Here is a 15,273-nt window from a genome sequence, read left to right as displayed (position 1 = left end):
CTTTCATCCAGCCAGACTCTCGGCACGCTACACCTTTGAGCTGCCTAATTCAGTGCTGCTGAAAAGTCAGACCTTTGTCTGCACAGCAATATTCACCCTGTGCTGTGGGATTTGGAGAGCAGCAACACGGGGGTTTAACACCACTACGGAACACGCTCGTTTTCTTGACTGTGCTGAAGCAATCTGAGGAATGAGAACACCTCGGAAAAGTGCTGTGTTTAGGGATGAAATATGGAGGGGGGAAAAAAATCACATTTTACTCTGGCACAGTGTGCAAAATGGAAGTGTTTACTGTGCTGACATGGAGATAAGTGAACACAGGCAACAGTCAATTGGCTTTATCCACACGGATGAGCTTTGACCGCACTGAAAACTCCTCTGTTGTTCGAGCTGTTGGCAGGATCAGGGCTGTTACTCCTGGCACTGAAAATAGAGGCTTCTGTGGATGGAGCAGAGGAGAATTCATTAGGAAAGGGTATAATCAGCTTCAGCAGTCACTGAGAACTGCTGCTTGGGGTAGCTGTGGTCACACACACTCTGGTAGGCCATTTCACACCATGATGCTCCGCATTGGCAGACGAAGCTGCTCCCAGTGTTTGATCCCAGTGTTTGGTCCTGGCCTGGCTGTGCCATGCAGCTCCCAGGCATGCCCTGGGGTGGGGGTGTATGCTGGGCTGGGCTCGCCTCTTTGAGCATTTCTCACTCTGTTAGGCAGCCAGGTGGTGGCTTTGCTTGGTCACTTCTGATCTGCTCACAGGACACTGACAGATCCCACCCTTTGTCTCTGCTGGTTTTTCTGCAGGGCGTAGGAGTGTGGTGTCGGGTGAGCAAGATCCTGTGCACAGCCTGGAGCAACACTGGTTTTCCTCCTTTTAGAAAAATAATCTTCCTTGGATGCATTGAGCTGCCAGATGTGCTAATTAGAGTCTCTAATTTATGGGGTTGCAATAATCCACCCAAATAAAATGCTGCTTTGGTCCCACCACTCCTTTCACTGGAGCAAGTGACCCCCCTGTGCCCTGCTGGATCTCAGACTCCTGAACAACTCAAGCATCACTTGATGTAATTTTAAATTCACCATTTAAATACTTTATTTATAAGGATATGTGTTGTTTGCAGCTCCAAAATGTTATACTCTTTTCCAATTACTGCAGAAACTTTCAGTGGTTGAACAAAGCCCACAGGTTCACTTTAGAAGCCAACAGGTGGGAGTTTTGTTGATGTTTTTGTTGTTTCACATGACTCTCTCTGAAAATGCTGTCATGTAGCTCCCTGTTTGTCAGAAATGGAGCATTTAGCTGAGAAAGCCTTGCTGTTTTCTTTTGTACTACTTCACTGGGAAGAAAATATGTTAAAAGAGCATGCAATATTGAAGGTGTTTTGAATCAAAATCACTGGTTTCAGTGGAGGCATTAGCCTTGTTTTCATAAGGCTCTTTGTCAGAAGCTAAAGCACAAAATACTCTGACAGGTCAAAGTTAAGGTTACCCAATAATAATGAAAATAATATTTTTTTCCTCAATTACATGGACAAGGCAGGATTGCTGTGCAGCCACAGCTGTTTGTCTGAGGGCTGTGACAAGCCTGTATGGATGCTGTCACTTAGCAACCATTGCCATTTGTGTTTTAACTGCAGCTTTTTTGTTGTTGGCACATAATAAGAGTTGTAATCACAAGATCAGTCCCATCAGGGTGTGTGTTATTGGGAGTGATGGGCTCCAGGGCTCACCTGTGCCCCAGCCTATAAGGGCTAAATCAGAAGAATTTCATGTGCAATGACTAATGCAGCTTAATCAGGGTTTGTTTTGGAACTGGCTTGGCTGAGCCAAGTCCTGTTTCAAGATGTACACCCTGGATTCACCATCTGCCAGACCTGGCCCTGCGGCCCCATTGTGCTGGTCACAGCCAGGCCCAGAAGCTGATTTGAGGCCAAAGCTCTGAGTGTGGTGGTGAGGGACCAGCCAGGACAAGCCTGGATGTCCCTGGGCACAGCAGCACAAGCTCCCTGCTCCCCTCCACTGACCCAGCCTGAAAGCTTGGGGAATACAGGGTCAGTGGAGACTGGAAATGTGAGGACTGAGAGGTAATGAAATGGGAGAACTGAAGATCTGAAGGTTATCTTTGTCTTAAGGGTAATTCCCACCTCTATTGCACTAACAAGGAGGGAGGAAGGTCACACCTATGACAATTCAAGCCCTGTTTGAGGTTGTGGTTTTACTTTACACCTGGTGTGGTCTGATCAAGCAATGTCTCCCAAATGAATGGGTGCACCCTCTGTTCCAGACAGTGAGTTCCTGCCCTGGCATAGAGTTTAACAACCAGGTAAGAGGGGAGTAACTTGGATTGTTTGGGTTTGTTTTGGAGGCAGCCACGTGAAAGGCATCTTTGCAGCCCTGTTATATGTTTATTATTATATAAATAAACAGTTTCAGCTACAGAGACTTGGTATTGATACCATGGACAGAAGCACTGTTTTCTTTAGTTTTATTTTGCTTTAAGGTAAACTCTTGTGTAATTGCACCTGTGGTTCTGCAGGGGCTCTTGGTGAGGACTCCTCATTCCCCGTTCCAGCAGGGATGAGGTATGAGGGTACCCATGATGTGTGTTCCCTTACAGCTTTGTTCCACCTCGTTCAGACGGACACACTGCCCCTTTGAATCCCATTCCTCCGTGTGCTGGCTCGAGGGTTAAAGGCAAGACCTGTCCTGTCTGTGGAGCAGCACAGCTGACGCAGGCTGAGGTCTGGCTGCCTTGAAGTGGTGCTTTATTTCTCAGCAAAGGACAAAAACCACTGCTCAGAAGGGAAATGACACAGACTACAGAGCTGCTGCCATTGGTATATTTTTCCATTGCAAATTGCTCAGACCTTCTGCAGTGAAGCTGGTTGATGAGTTTCCTCTCTAATGCACAGTGGTTTTCAGAAGACTTGATGAATATGTATGGAAAAGTAGAGCAAATTTTATTAGAGATGGACAGAAGAAATGCAAAGATATACATGAATTGATCTGTAATTACAGGTCACATATACCTAAGCTAAAGCAACAGCCTTAGTCATTTATGGCTCATTTTTATTAAGTTATGCAATTAGTATAATCAGGCAAAGAACATTCTTTGTATTGTAAATGTCTAGTGTGTTAAACCAGAAAATTAGCAGCCATTCTTTTGGCAGCTTTCATAAAGACATGTAGGGCTGAGCCAAAGATGCTTATTCTCTCCTGTGTTTGAGTGAGTCTGAGCAGTTAAAGGATAAATCCTTTCTTTAGAATTGTGTTGAAAGCAACTCTAAGAATTTCATACTGTGTACAGATCAAACAACACAACTTAACATTGCCCCTGTGCAGACAAAGAGCTGAAATGAGCTTTGTAATCTTTTTCTTTCACAGTATCAGCCACCAGAGATGGAATTTCTTTCTGATCTGTGATGTTCTGCATTGATACCACCTGGATTACTTCTGCCTGCTATTCCCAGCCCACTTTAAAGCAAGAGACAGTCCCGAGCCTCGCTGCCTCTTGCGTTAAACGAGGCTCATGTCCGGCCACAGCCGCTGCCAGAATCAGCTCGAGGGGGTGTGTGTGTGTGTTAGAAAAACTCTCGGTGGTGCCTCCTGCAGGAACCGAGCACAGCTACAGCGCTGACGGGCTGAACGCAGCAGTTTCCACAGAAACTCGTACCAAAAAGGCAGGTTTGAACTTTCCCCCGTGTCTGTAACAGCAGCCAGGCAGCCCAGCTCCTTCTCCAGTCCCTGGAGTCCCCAGGGCGTGACAGGAGCAAACTGGTGTGTAGTTTCTGGGGGGATGATGACTGTTGTCGTGCTGTGAAGTGGTGAGTAGCAGTGGCACTTGTTGAAGTGAATGCTCAGGATGCATCTGGGGGAAACGAGTCTGCCAGGGATGGTCTCCTGGGGAGCTAACCCTTCCCCTGAGGTGCACCATGCCCACAGGTCCTTGGCAAGACATACCACAGGGTAGCATTCTTAATCCAGCAGGAAGCTGTGTGGCTGGGATAGGGATCTTGTGGAGATGCAAAAAAAAAAAAAAAGCCTTGGTAGGTAAGAAGTGGATTTAAAATGTGTTGGCAGTGTAAGCAAGTGGGGTAGGGCTTGTGTGAGTCCTCAAGTGAGCAAAGATGGGCATCCTAGAGAGGGTATCCCAGCATGATGGATGATCTATGTTATAACTGTTGGGGCATGCTCACAAATCAGGTGGCTACATTTCAAGCTCACAAATCCCATCCCAACATTTTCTGTGGAAAGAATTGTTAGTTTTCAGTTTGCTTTCTCTCTCCCTTCATCCCTCCAGTGCCTGGCATTTGTTCTGCACACTGCTCAGATGCTCATGACCCTGTTTGTCCCAATTATCAGGTGCAGGATGTCAGTGCAAGCCCCTCGGTGTTAATAGGACTCCACTGTAACTAGAGCAGCACAGAAAACAAAGTAAGGCAAGGCAGGGAGCTCAGAGAGGGAAGCAGAGTCAGCACTGAGTCACATAATTGCTAGAGGTGGAGAACTGTTTTTAATGAAAGATGAAACGAGTCATTAGCACCCCTGCAAAAGATAAGAAGCCCTCCCAGTCTGTTGTACATGTGGTTTTTTTAGTGTACAAGCATCCTGTGTATAAACAGAACTTAGAATTGCAATTAGGCAAATGTTACAAACTTAATGTCACTGTCACCCCAGCTGATTAAAAAGACAAAAAAGTCCCATGAAAAATTAATAGGTCTGGGAGCTGAGAGACCTCAGTAATAAGCAGTGAGTTCCCCTTCTGTAACAACTCACTTTTTCAATTTGCTGATATCTGAATAATTCCTTGGAGTTTCCTAAACTGCACAACCCAGAAATCCCAAGAATTTGAGTGCTGAAGAAGAAGCCATTTACACAGCAACCTGCTGTCTCCTTTCCTGGAGCATATCTGAGCTACTGTCAACACAGAATGCTGATTTTGGAACTGTAATCTCTTCACTAGAACTTCACAAACAATCCATGCTTGTTTAAAAGCCTATCCCTTTGCTCTCACTAACCCTTTCAATTGGAGACAGTGGTAGGAAAAGGCCTGAATTTTAACATCTTCTGTCTTTGGCCAGGACTAGACCCTGCTCACGTAGAATTGTGGATCAAAAGCAGAGCTACTTGCTGCTAATAACAGCTGCTGGTACAACACCCAAGGGCTCTGTCACACATAAAGCTGTGCTGACTTCATCAAAAGGCACAGAGTAAATCCTCAGCCTCAGCAGCAAGAGATCCAAACTACATTTCACCCTGTTGTATTGCTGCAGGGATAATATTGGAAGAGGAGATTGTGGAAGTCCTTTCACTGCATCAGATGCTACAGGCTGCATGAGCCCAAAATGAGTGTTGTGTTCCTGCCCCTACACAGGCTGCAGGGGGATAAGGGATGCTCAGTAATACCTCAGTGATGGACAAGGAGACAGTGTGGTTTGATGCACTGGTGAAGGTTCTGGGGTTTTTTTTCCCTTAAGTTCTAGCTTCTTAGCACATGGCAAGACACTGAAGTAAATTGCAAACTACTCTTTCCTGAGTTTTTATGAAATTGGCAGGGTTTTTTCTTAGAAAAGTGTAGCCATTCACACTATAGCTGCTGCTTTCGAATTCTTTACCAAAGAATCAAATTTATCATGAAACACAATCAAATTTATCATGAAAAAGCTGCAGGTTTCAGTTTCTCTTTAAAAGTCAGAAACTATCCCTGTTCTTTAGGAATGGAGAATAGAAGCACTTGAAAAAAACCCAGCAAAACAGACTTGCTTATGGCTTCAATTAAAACCAAAGTCAGCATGTTGCTGTCACTGCTGAGATCAAACAAGTATGTGATCCACAGAAGACAATTTGTGATGCTAATGATGATCAGCTTTTTACTCCTTAAGTCCCACCTTCTGCTCTAGACCTCAAAATGCAACAGGGAAGCTGAGAACTCTGCTTTTAGAATAAGATACAGACAAGGTCACAAGTGTCCCTCAAAACTAGCCTTCATCAGTTTTAGCTACTCTGGCTCTAAAAGGACCCTGCAACTTCTTTTCAGTCACTGTTTTGTTTTTTTAAAATGCTTCCTTATGGAGGCATGGTCTGGTGTTTTCTTAGAAGACATACAACTTTTAAAAAGCACAAATACAATTCTTATGTTTGTACACTGAAAAAGAAACCACAGTTTATTGGAAACTACACTTTTTAACAAAACAAAACAATTGGCAATATTAAAGCAAAGATTTTCTAACCCATTTAACTACCAACAAAACCATCCTTCTTCTCCAGAAGAAAACTGCTCAAGCACTGCTCCCTCAGAGCAAGAAATGTCTTCAGTAACAGTCAACTTCATTGTCCTCTATGGTCCCCATAGTAGCAAGGATGTCCTGTAAGAGAGACTGAGGGCTTTCCTCCACATGGTCACTACTTTTATTTAGCTCATCGTGTAACTCCAGTAAGTCTATTGCACCCAAAGCTACCATCATGCTCTCTGGATCTTGAAAATCCACCCCGTTACCACCATCTGTGGGGAAGTTCTGGGCCAGAGAACCCTGTCTTAGTGTCCTCTGTAACCAGGCAATGCTACGTCCTGCAGGTGAGTCTTCAATCTCTTGTGGATTCTCCAAAGTACTCACTGGATAGAAATTACCTCTTAAGCCAATCAGGATATCACAGGCTCTCTGCCCCACTGGTTTGTCACAGTCACACAAAGATCGGAACAAGAAGCCAAACAGCTTTGCTCGGCAGAACACCTGCAGCAGCTCCTCCTGGTGGGTGGAACCGGTGACTGCAGAGGGGGCAGGAGCATAGGGGCACTCAGAAAGGCCACGCTGGCAAATTGCTTGACTACAGAAAACTTCAACCAGTTCCAAACCACCAAGTCTGACTTCCCAGTCTAAGTCATGCTCCACGGTTTGGATGACTCTAGAGACAAACTGCTCTGCATCTTCCAGCTGACCTGTGCAGCCTTCTCTCAGCCACTTAGTGAAGGTGCTGATCACAGCCCTCCTAGGAAAGCCCTCTGAGTCGCTTGACAAGATTTCTTGAAGCTTTGCTACAGTGTTCTAGATGCAAAAAGAAAAAAGAGAAAGCACAGTGAGGGGAGCAACATGCAAAGAAACAAGAACAGCAGAAGTAAAAAATTTTGTGGTGTTGTTACCAGTTGTGAAATCTGCCTGCACAAGACTGCAGATAACTTGGGAAGAAAGTTATAATACAGCAAATTGATGTGTAGCTCTGCTTGTGCAGAAGTTATCATACCTCTTTATTATACTGATTCCCTACTACAGGTGATGCTGGAGCAAAGTAAGTAATGCAGGCCAGGTGTCCCACAGCAGTCACAGCACTCGCTCGCACGTAGCTCTCTGGATCCTCCAGCAGATTTTCTGTAAGCCTTGGCACCTCTGAGGACAGGAGACACTGCCTGAACTCATCCTGGTCTGTAAACAAGACAGCAAGCCAAAGAAATGGGGCTTTATTCTCTCTGAGCATGAAGCTGTTTCCAATGCAAACAGCTCTTTGCGTCATACAAGGATGCCCACTGCCTGCAGGGACAGCTGCCAGTGAGATGAGCCACTGAAGAGACCAGGCAGCTGCTCACAAGAGCACACATGCTCTGTGTCAGGCTCCCCATTTCCCAGCAGTTTGGTGACTTTCAGTCAAGCATCACTAGACACTGGAACTTGGAAAATTGCATTTACAGTTGTTTTAGCAGCATGAAAAAACTGTCTGCGGGCAAGCAGGGACACGGTTCCAGCCTCATCAAACTTAGGCCTTTGTTTAAAGGAGGAAAAATAAGTCTTCCTTTCTTGTTGTCAAGGCATATGGCAGAGAAAACAAAAGTAACTGCAGCACTGAGAGGGGTTGCAGAGTAAACTGCTAATGCAGCTGAGTGTGCTGGATGCTTCCTTTGTGACCTGGGGACAACAGCAGTCGACAACATCCCCTTCTCTTCCAACATCACTGAGCTACCACAGGAAAATTAACATTGCCTCAGTGCCACCTGGAGCACAGCCTGAGCTCCCAGTAAAGTGGAAAACCAGTAATTAATCCACAGAATGCAAAGCAGGTCTAGGCTTTTCACCTCCTAAAACCCAGCCCTCAGCCTGCTGATAGAAACCAGACTCCACGCAGAGCAAACTGGAAAAAGGGAACATATTATCTGCCATTAAGCACTGTCACCTGCCTTGACATACATGTCTCAACACCCCTCAGTTTAACTCATCAAAACTGCCATTAAGGCAGGCACAGCAATCTGAGTTCAACAGAAAACAAGGTAAGTTTATCATTATTGTCAGATTTTGATCATGATCTAAGAGTAAAAGTCTTGTCACTTCTTTCTTTTCTTATCCCTCCAGTTACAGGTCAGAAGACACTTCACCAGCCTGACTGACTTTCACAACATTAAAAGAAATACTCCTGCAATCTGAACTGTTCAATCTTTGCACCTACCTCTCAAGCATTTAATCATGGCAGTGAGGAACTCCAGAGAAGAATCTCTTACTTCCCAGCAAGGACTGCACAAACGCTTCTGCAGCACCACAAACACATCTGTAAAAGCCAAGTGACAAGCTTGAAGAGACATGAAAGGCAACAAGTCCTCCTGAAGCAATCACTGTACAACCTCTACAACACTTCATCTGATACAGTCCCTTTTGCTGCTGTTTCTGCCAGAGTTCTTCAAAGCACAGTTTGGGGCAGCTAAACTTAAATTCAGCATAACTGTGAACAACTCAATCCTAAGTGCTTTGAGCAGGAAAGGCAGGCAAGAGCAGATCTCATATATGCTACCAGCTGCTCTTTGTCTCAAATAGTTTAATTACCTTCCAAAATCTTCTCAGTTTGTTGGCACTGACTGCTGGAGCAGGACAGTTCCTGCAAGTGCACCAACCACTTGGATGTGGCTTGGAATGCTTTCTTTAGGACCTGAAACAATGTAAAGCAGATTTACTTTACTACAGCAGGAGGCAGTGTTGCCTTTATGCCATTAAAGCCAAAATTCACTTTAGCTTCAAATTTACAGAGCCATTCTCAGAGGAAACAAGTCCATGTGCCTCCTTACTAAGAAGTAAACCACGAATAAGTGGTGCTTATCTATAATTTCTAACAAACACCTGGAAAATGCCTGTTCTCAGCTTAGTATTATGAAGTCCCTCCAGCTTTTGATTTGTAGTTGCCATCAGTCATTTGAAAACAAAGCAAGAAAACAAATCCCCTTATGCAAAGAATATGATACAAGCCATGTCATGTCAAGTTTGTCAGTGCTACTCTTAGATGTGGTGGCTCCTGTTGTCTCAAGAACACTCCATGTATTGGTCAGTTACTCATTACAATTTTAGCTATTTCCTACAAGCCACCCAGAACCCAGCCAAGTCTTCTACATATTCTAATACAAACTGTGCTAAGAAACAACTGTGGTCAGACAGTTTCTCAGAATTACATCCCACTGGGGCTACTAGATATGGATCTGTCCTTAGTTCTGCACTCACAGTAGGGCTGGTGTTTGGACTCTCCAGGTATGCCATAAGAACATCAAATAGACTTCCTATGAGTGTGTCACAGCCTGAAACAGAGAAAACAAAACTAAAGGACCAACACTGACAGAAGGAGCAGCCAAATCCCAATTTGACTGCTGAAATACAAAAAGACACAGGATTGTTTTGGATAAGGAAGCAGAGATTAACTCACCTTTTTTCTCTGAGAGTGCTGCAAGGACATCAAGAGCTGCCTTTTGCACTCTGAAGCAATTGATGAGGTTTCGGCTTATTGTGCTTCCCAAAGGAGAAGTTGGACTCAGGAAGCCATTACAGAATTGTAATATTGTCATGAGAGAGCGCAGTAAAGACATGTAAGGTAAATCCACTCTTAAATGTTTCTAATGGGAAGGGGGAAAGAAAAAAAGAGAAAAGAGTTTCCAGTAAAAATCACAAGTGTGCATACAGAGGTTTTGGTCAGGAGGCAGCAAAATTTGCAATTTCAAGGAGATCCTCACTTCTGGGGAAAGCAGTTCAATTTGTATCAATAACTACAGTACAAGTAAGCTATGGTGACAAAAGATGGATTTAAAACTTAAGGGCACTTCCTCAGTATTCCCCTGTTTTCATATTTGGTGTCTAATGTGCTAAATTTCTTTAACCTATGGGAGCCCTCACTGTCAACCCCTCTCCATGTTCTGTTAAGCTCTACTGCAAAAGTTTGCAACCAATCTTAACACTGTCTTTCAAGGACTAGTTTGATCCCTGGGCTTTCTTCGCCTCTCTGAATGTTACCAGAGACAGCAGCTTCTCCAGGTGAGCCAGAGTCTGACACAGGAGACCAGCACAAGATGTCTTGGAGGACAGAAGACTTTCAACAGTGATGGGATCACTAACAGACTCATCCAGCAAACCTAGAGGACCAGAGAAGGGAAGAGCTTGGGTTGTTAATGAATACAGGACTGATTTTTAAAGATAAATAAGATATTCAGGTGATACAGTATGAATAGGCTTTCAAATACAACTGTCAACAGGATGCTACACTTCATCACAAACACTGCTGTTGTCCTTGACTTATTCTACTCTTTCTCCTCCAGTTCTGTCCGCACCAGACATTTAAAACATGGGCAAGCAGACTGGCCTCTAACTTTTCTGTCACAACTGTACCTGCATATTCCAGAGGCTGGGAGGCTGCTCTCAAAATACAGTCCATTGGCTGAAGCAGAACAGTCAGTGCCTGAATCCTCACATCTTGTGGGCTTCAAGGAGGAAACAGCAGTTACCAAAACAAGAACACTTCAATTCCTTCCCAAATGTCTGCCCCCAGATGCTGAGCAGGACAATGATTTTCAGCAGGTTTTTAAACAAGCCAGCAATGACAAAGCAACAAAAGCAGCATCATATTCTGAGCCTTCTTCCAAGCTTCCCTTCCTAAATGAAAGCAGAGGAGAAATGGCTCTGGAATTTAGAAGTTGCTTTACTAAGCTATGCAAATAGAGAGTAGGATCCTGTATAAGGAGGAGGCTGAGAGGGAAGCATTTCTTGTCAACAAAATGGTGTTTGATCTTAAAACACAAGTGTCAATTAGCCTGTAAATCAATATCTGTATGTGCTGGATTCATCTGATGATTTCTTGATGCTTTTTCACTTCCTAAAGGGGGGTTATGGAGCAGATGAAGCAGAGGTGCACAAGACATCAATCTTAGATAGCAACAAGGTGGATTTTAACTGGGTACACAGAAAATATTTTTCATAGTGAAATGAAACTGGAACACGGGCCTAGAGAAGCTGTGGAACCCTCACCCTGGGGATATTTGAAACGAATGGTGCAGGCCCTGAGCAACCTGATCTGTCTTTGATGTTATTGTGCACTGAACATGAAGTGGAACTAGACCCCTTCAACAAGTTCCTTCTAATTTAAGTTATTCTACAACTCTCTCCAGAGTCTCCAGATGCCTATTTCTGCTGGACAGAGTGAAAGCTCTTACACTAGCCAGGATATTTGTGAAAAAGAAAACAGAACAAAGACTACTGGATTTGACAGGCAGTCAAACTGTCTGTCTTAGTCAACTTTGGCAATACATTTACAGGAGTTTGATATCTTCCTGAAACTGGCTGGCTGTTGGTAAGATGCATGGGCATACACATAACAAGATACTGGCTCCTTTAATTTCTCTCTTTTTGTCTTACTAACGGTGTTTGAAGCTTGTTAGTTACTGGCATAATGCTTGCCAACCAGTGTCACATATTAAAGAATGTAACAGAAAATGCAGTGAGGAAAAAAACAGTTCTTGGAAAGACACCAGAGATCTTAGTACAGAAACATGTGCAGAGAGCAAAAATTTTACTGCAGTAAATCCTACCATTTGCAGAGCCTCAGAAGTCCCACTGCCAAAGGACCTGCTTGTACTGGGGTTAAGTGTTCCAGAGCAGAAGTTACTAATGCCCAAAAACTGCCTTCAGTGTCACAAAACACAGGGGACCTGAGAAGAAAGAACTGTAAATAATATATCCTATTACACACTGCAAAACAGATGTATCTCACCACAGCATCCAGGGAGCCAGAGGAACTTTACCGTGCCACGTTAAGCAGAAGGTTCGCCAGCAAGTGCTGTGCTTGAACAGTCTCTTCCACCAGAAAGGATTCTATTTGCTTTGCTATGTCTAACCAAAGTCCTTCAGTCCATGCAGCATAACAACTGCTAAACAAACTGGTTAACAGCTTTAGGGACTGCTCGATGTGAGAGGCAGAGCTGGACTGAAGGGAGTCTTCTATGTGCCTTTTAATCATTTGGGCACACGCTGGCCACTCACAGTCCTTTGCACTGAGAGGTTTAGATGATTCAGACTCGATGGAGAAGGTGAGCATGTGCACCAGGAGCTGACTGGCAGCTGAAGCCACAAACAGACTGGGATCCCCTTGCAGAGCAAAGATCACATCCATGGCTCCTGTGGGAAAACAGAACAAGTCACTGGAGGAAAAACAATGTTCCTATGGTGAAGTGGGGCCTTGCTGCACTCCAAACATGTGTGACTCTAATTTAGCTACCACACAGCTTTAAATGGTGGTGGTGGAGTTTCTTATATATTATTTTTGTAGTCTCTACTCAAAGTCAGCCAGTCCTTAAAAATAAACAAACAAAATAAGAAAACAAAATTGTTTACAGATCCTCAAGGGTTTTAATAACTAAGGAACAGAAGGGGACTTCAATTTAACATCAGTAATATTAGGAGAGTTGACAGCACACTCACTGTGTATTTATGGAAGGAGCCTGTAACATCTCTGGACATAAACAGTCCATCACATGGACAGCAGCACATTAATCTCAATCCAGCCTTTTAGGCCCCTCTGTACATGAGATCTAAAGTTGGTGTTAACTGCAGAGTTTACAGACCTGTGTAGTAACAATGGGGCTGCAAATGTGTGCAAGCACTAAGAGAGAAATGAGCCCGTAGTTAGTTCTTCTGCACTCAAATCATACTGAAATGTACCTTTTCATAAAATAAGAATGCAAGAAGGTTTTAATGTTGTCAGGTGTACTTCTTTCCCCTCTAGAAAGGACACCACCTTCAGTGTGTGTGGGGGAAAAGAAAGTGTAACTAACTTTAAAAAAACCCGACCTTCTTTCAATGACTTTGGTGTTTTTGATAAATAGCTTATTTTAAATCTTAAATGAAGGCTTGCCTCATTTATTTCACACCTGAGCACCTGGAATTTGAGATCTGCCTGGAATGGAAGGGACCTGGAGGATGTGAGGAGTTGGCAGCCCTGGCAGAACTCACCCTCGCTGCAGAGGAAGTGCAGGGCAGGCTGGTGGTGCACCATGCTGTGCACACCCCTGACCCAGCCGCTTCGCACCGACGCGTCCTCCCACAGTGCGCCGCCCCGCGGCCCCTCCTGGCCAAAGAGCCTCCCCAGCAGCTGCTCCTGCTGAGGCCAGAGCACAGCACAGAGGAAACAGTGAGACAGAGGGGCTAAAGGGGATGGGAGAGGCTGCTCTGTCCTCCAGCTCAAGAGTATCAATAGTGTAGTGAAAGATTCTCTTGCAGGAAGTATCACTAAAATCCCACACTTAAACTCAATAGAACTCTAATGGACTAAGCAGCAGAGGTGCTCAATACCAAAACTACTTGTTTTTCAGGTGTTAGAGACAACTTACATATGTCATAAACTGGTATACATCAACTTGTATGGAATGGAACTTGAATGGAACTTATCAGTTCCATTAGACTACTTTATGCACTTATACACATCTCTTCCCTGAATGAAGCCTTTTGGGTTCTGCACTGTAAATATATTCTCATGTAGAAAGTAGGGCTTTAACAAGCATTTGCAGGGCATAAGAAATTTCCTGCCAACCTACTATGGAGGGAAAATGACATCTGTTAGTGCAGTTTAAATCTACAGGATCAGTCCAGGGATAAGTATTGTGCAGTGACTGCTGTGAGGTAGTGTTACCCCATAAACTGTTTAGAACTGAAAATGAGAAGCATTACAAATCAGCATTCACAGTACTATTGTGTTGAGACAGAAGTAAGAACACAGCAGAACTGAACAGGAATGGTATGGTAGTTATCACATCACTGTTTGCTGGGTTGTTTGGTGCATGCCATAAAATTTATAAGCAGAATATGTACACTTTCAGGTGTCCCCCATATGGAAGAAGGGGATGGGCACACAGCAGCAGGCCCCTGGGTTGGTGGCTCACCTGCAGGTGCTGGAAGCGGAGTTCGGAGGAGGCGAGAATCCCAGCCAGCTGCAGGGTGAAGGACAGGATGCTGGGGCTGGGCTCGGGCAGGGCCAGCACGGAGGTGATGAGCTCTGTCAGACACGGGTTGTCCTGCACCAGCTCCACAGTCGGGTCTGGTGTTGCACGGGAAGAGGCCAGAAAACAGCGGGTCATTGCCAGGCCTGTTCACTCGCATTAAAGCGACTCCCTGAACTGAGGTACTCCCTCCCAACTGCTAGAACTGGGGAATTTGGGTTCACCCGCAGCCCAAGCACAGCCTCAGCGTTTTCAAGTGTCTGAGCGGCATCTCAGAGGGTCGTGGAATCTCCCCGTCTGGAGACATTCAATTCCCACTTGGACGAGTTCCCGTGTCATCTGCTCCAGGTGACCCGGCCCTGGCACGGGGTTTGGACTGGATGATCTCCAGAGGTCCTTTCCAACTTCAATAATTCTGTAATGGCCCTCCCCACACGGTGCCGACCCGCCGCCCTCCGTCCCCTGGGCCCAGCCGCCGGCACTCACCGAACCACGTCAGGCTGCGGAACCAGTCCAGCAGCTTCTCCAGGCAGGTGTCGTCGAGGCCGGGCTGCCGCGGGTCGGCCAGGGCGGCGCAGACGCCGGGCAGCAGCACCGCGCACTCGCGGGTCATGGCGAAGCGGCGGCGGGCCCGGGCCACGAACCAGGACTGGGGTCCGGACATGGCCCGGAGACACCGGGACCGACACGGGGACCGACACGGGGACCGACACGGGGACCGACACGGGGACCGACCCCGACCCGGCGTGGCCGCACCGCGAGTGTCGCAAAGGGGGCGTGGCCCAGGCCCGCTCAGGGGGCGCGGCCCGCGGGCGGGCGGTGGGTGCGGAGAGGGCGCTCTGTGGCCGCGCTGTGCCCGCGGCTGTGCCGCTGCTCCTGGGCAGGACTCCCGGCGCGGTGGCGGAACAGATCGGATGGGAGCGGGGCTGGGCGGTCCCGGGGCGGCCCGGCCGGGGCTCCGCTGGGTGTCACTCGCGCTCCATGCCCGGGCTCAGCCGTGCCCAGCGCTGCCCTCAGGCGGACCACTGCGCATGCGCCATCGCGCCGGGCCGCAGGG

At 46.0% G+C, this 15,273-nt stretch overlaps 1 protein-coding gene across 1 annotated transcript; it reads right to left on the bottom strand.

Moving 5' to 3' along the window:
* Positions 1 to 6,091: 6,091 nt before the first annotated feature.
* BRAT1 (BRCA1 associated ATM activator 1) lies at positions 6,092 to 15,202 on the bottom strand. The gene is made up of 13 exons (XM_071571536.1): positions 14,703 to 15,202; positions 14,160 to 14,314; positions 13,234 to 13,381; positions 12,027 to 12,399; positions 11,814 to 11,933; positions 10,618 to 10,709; positions 10,246 to 10,364; positions 9,665 to 9,851; positions 9,466 to 9,539; positions 8,800 to 8,902; positions 8,429 to 8,527; positions 7,238 to 7,416; positions 6,092 to 7,041 (listed from the first exon to the last, which is right to left on the bottom strand). Exons 1-13 carry the CDS (start codon positions 14,878 to 14,880, stop codon positions 6,310 to 6,312), a joined length of 2,559 nt encoding a protein of 852 aa, XP_071427637.1. The 5' UTR covers positions 14,881 to 15,202; the 3' UTR covers positions 6,092 to 6,309.
* Positions 15,203 to 15,273: the final 71 nt, after the last annotated feature.

Source organism: Pithys albifrons, chromosome 16 (genome assembly GCF_047495875.1).
Source record: "Pithys albifrons albifrons isolate INPA30051 chromosome 16, PitAlb_v1, whole genome shotgun sequence".
NCBI lineage: Eukaryota > Metazoa > Chordata > Aves > Passeriformes > Thamnophilidae > Pithys > Pithys albifrons.
This window is presented reverse-complemented; position numbering and strand designations above follow the sequence as displayed.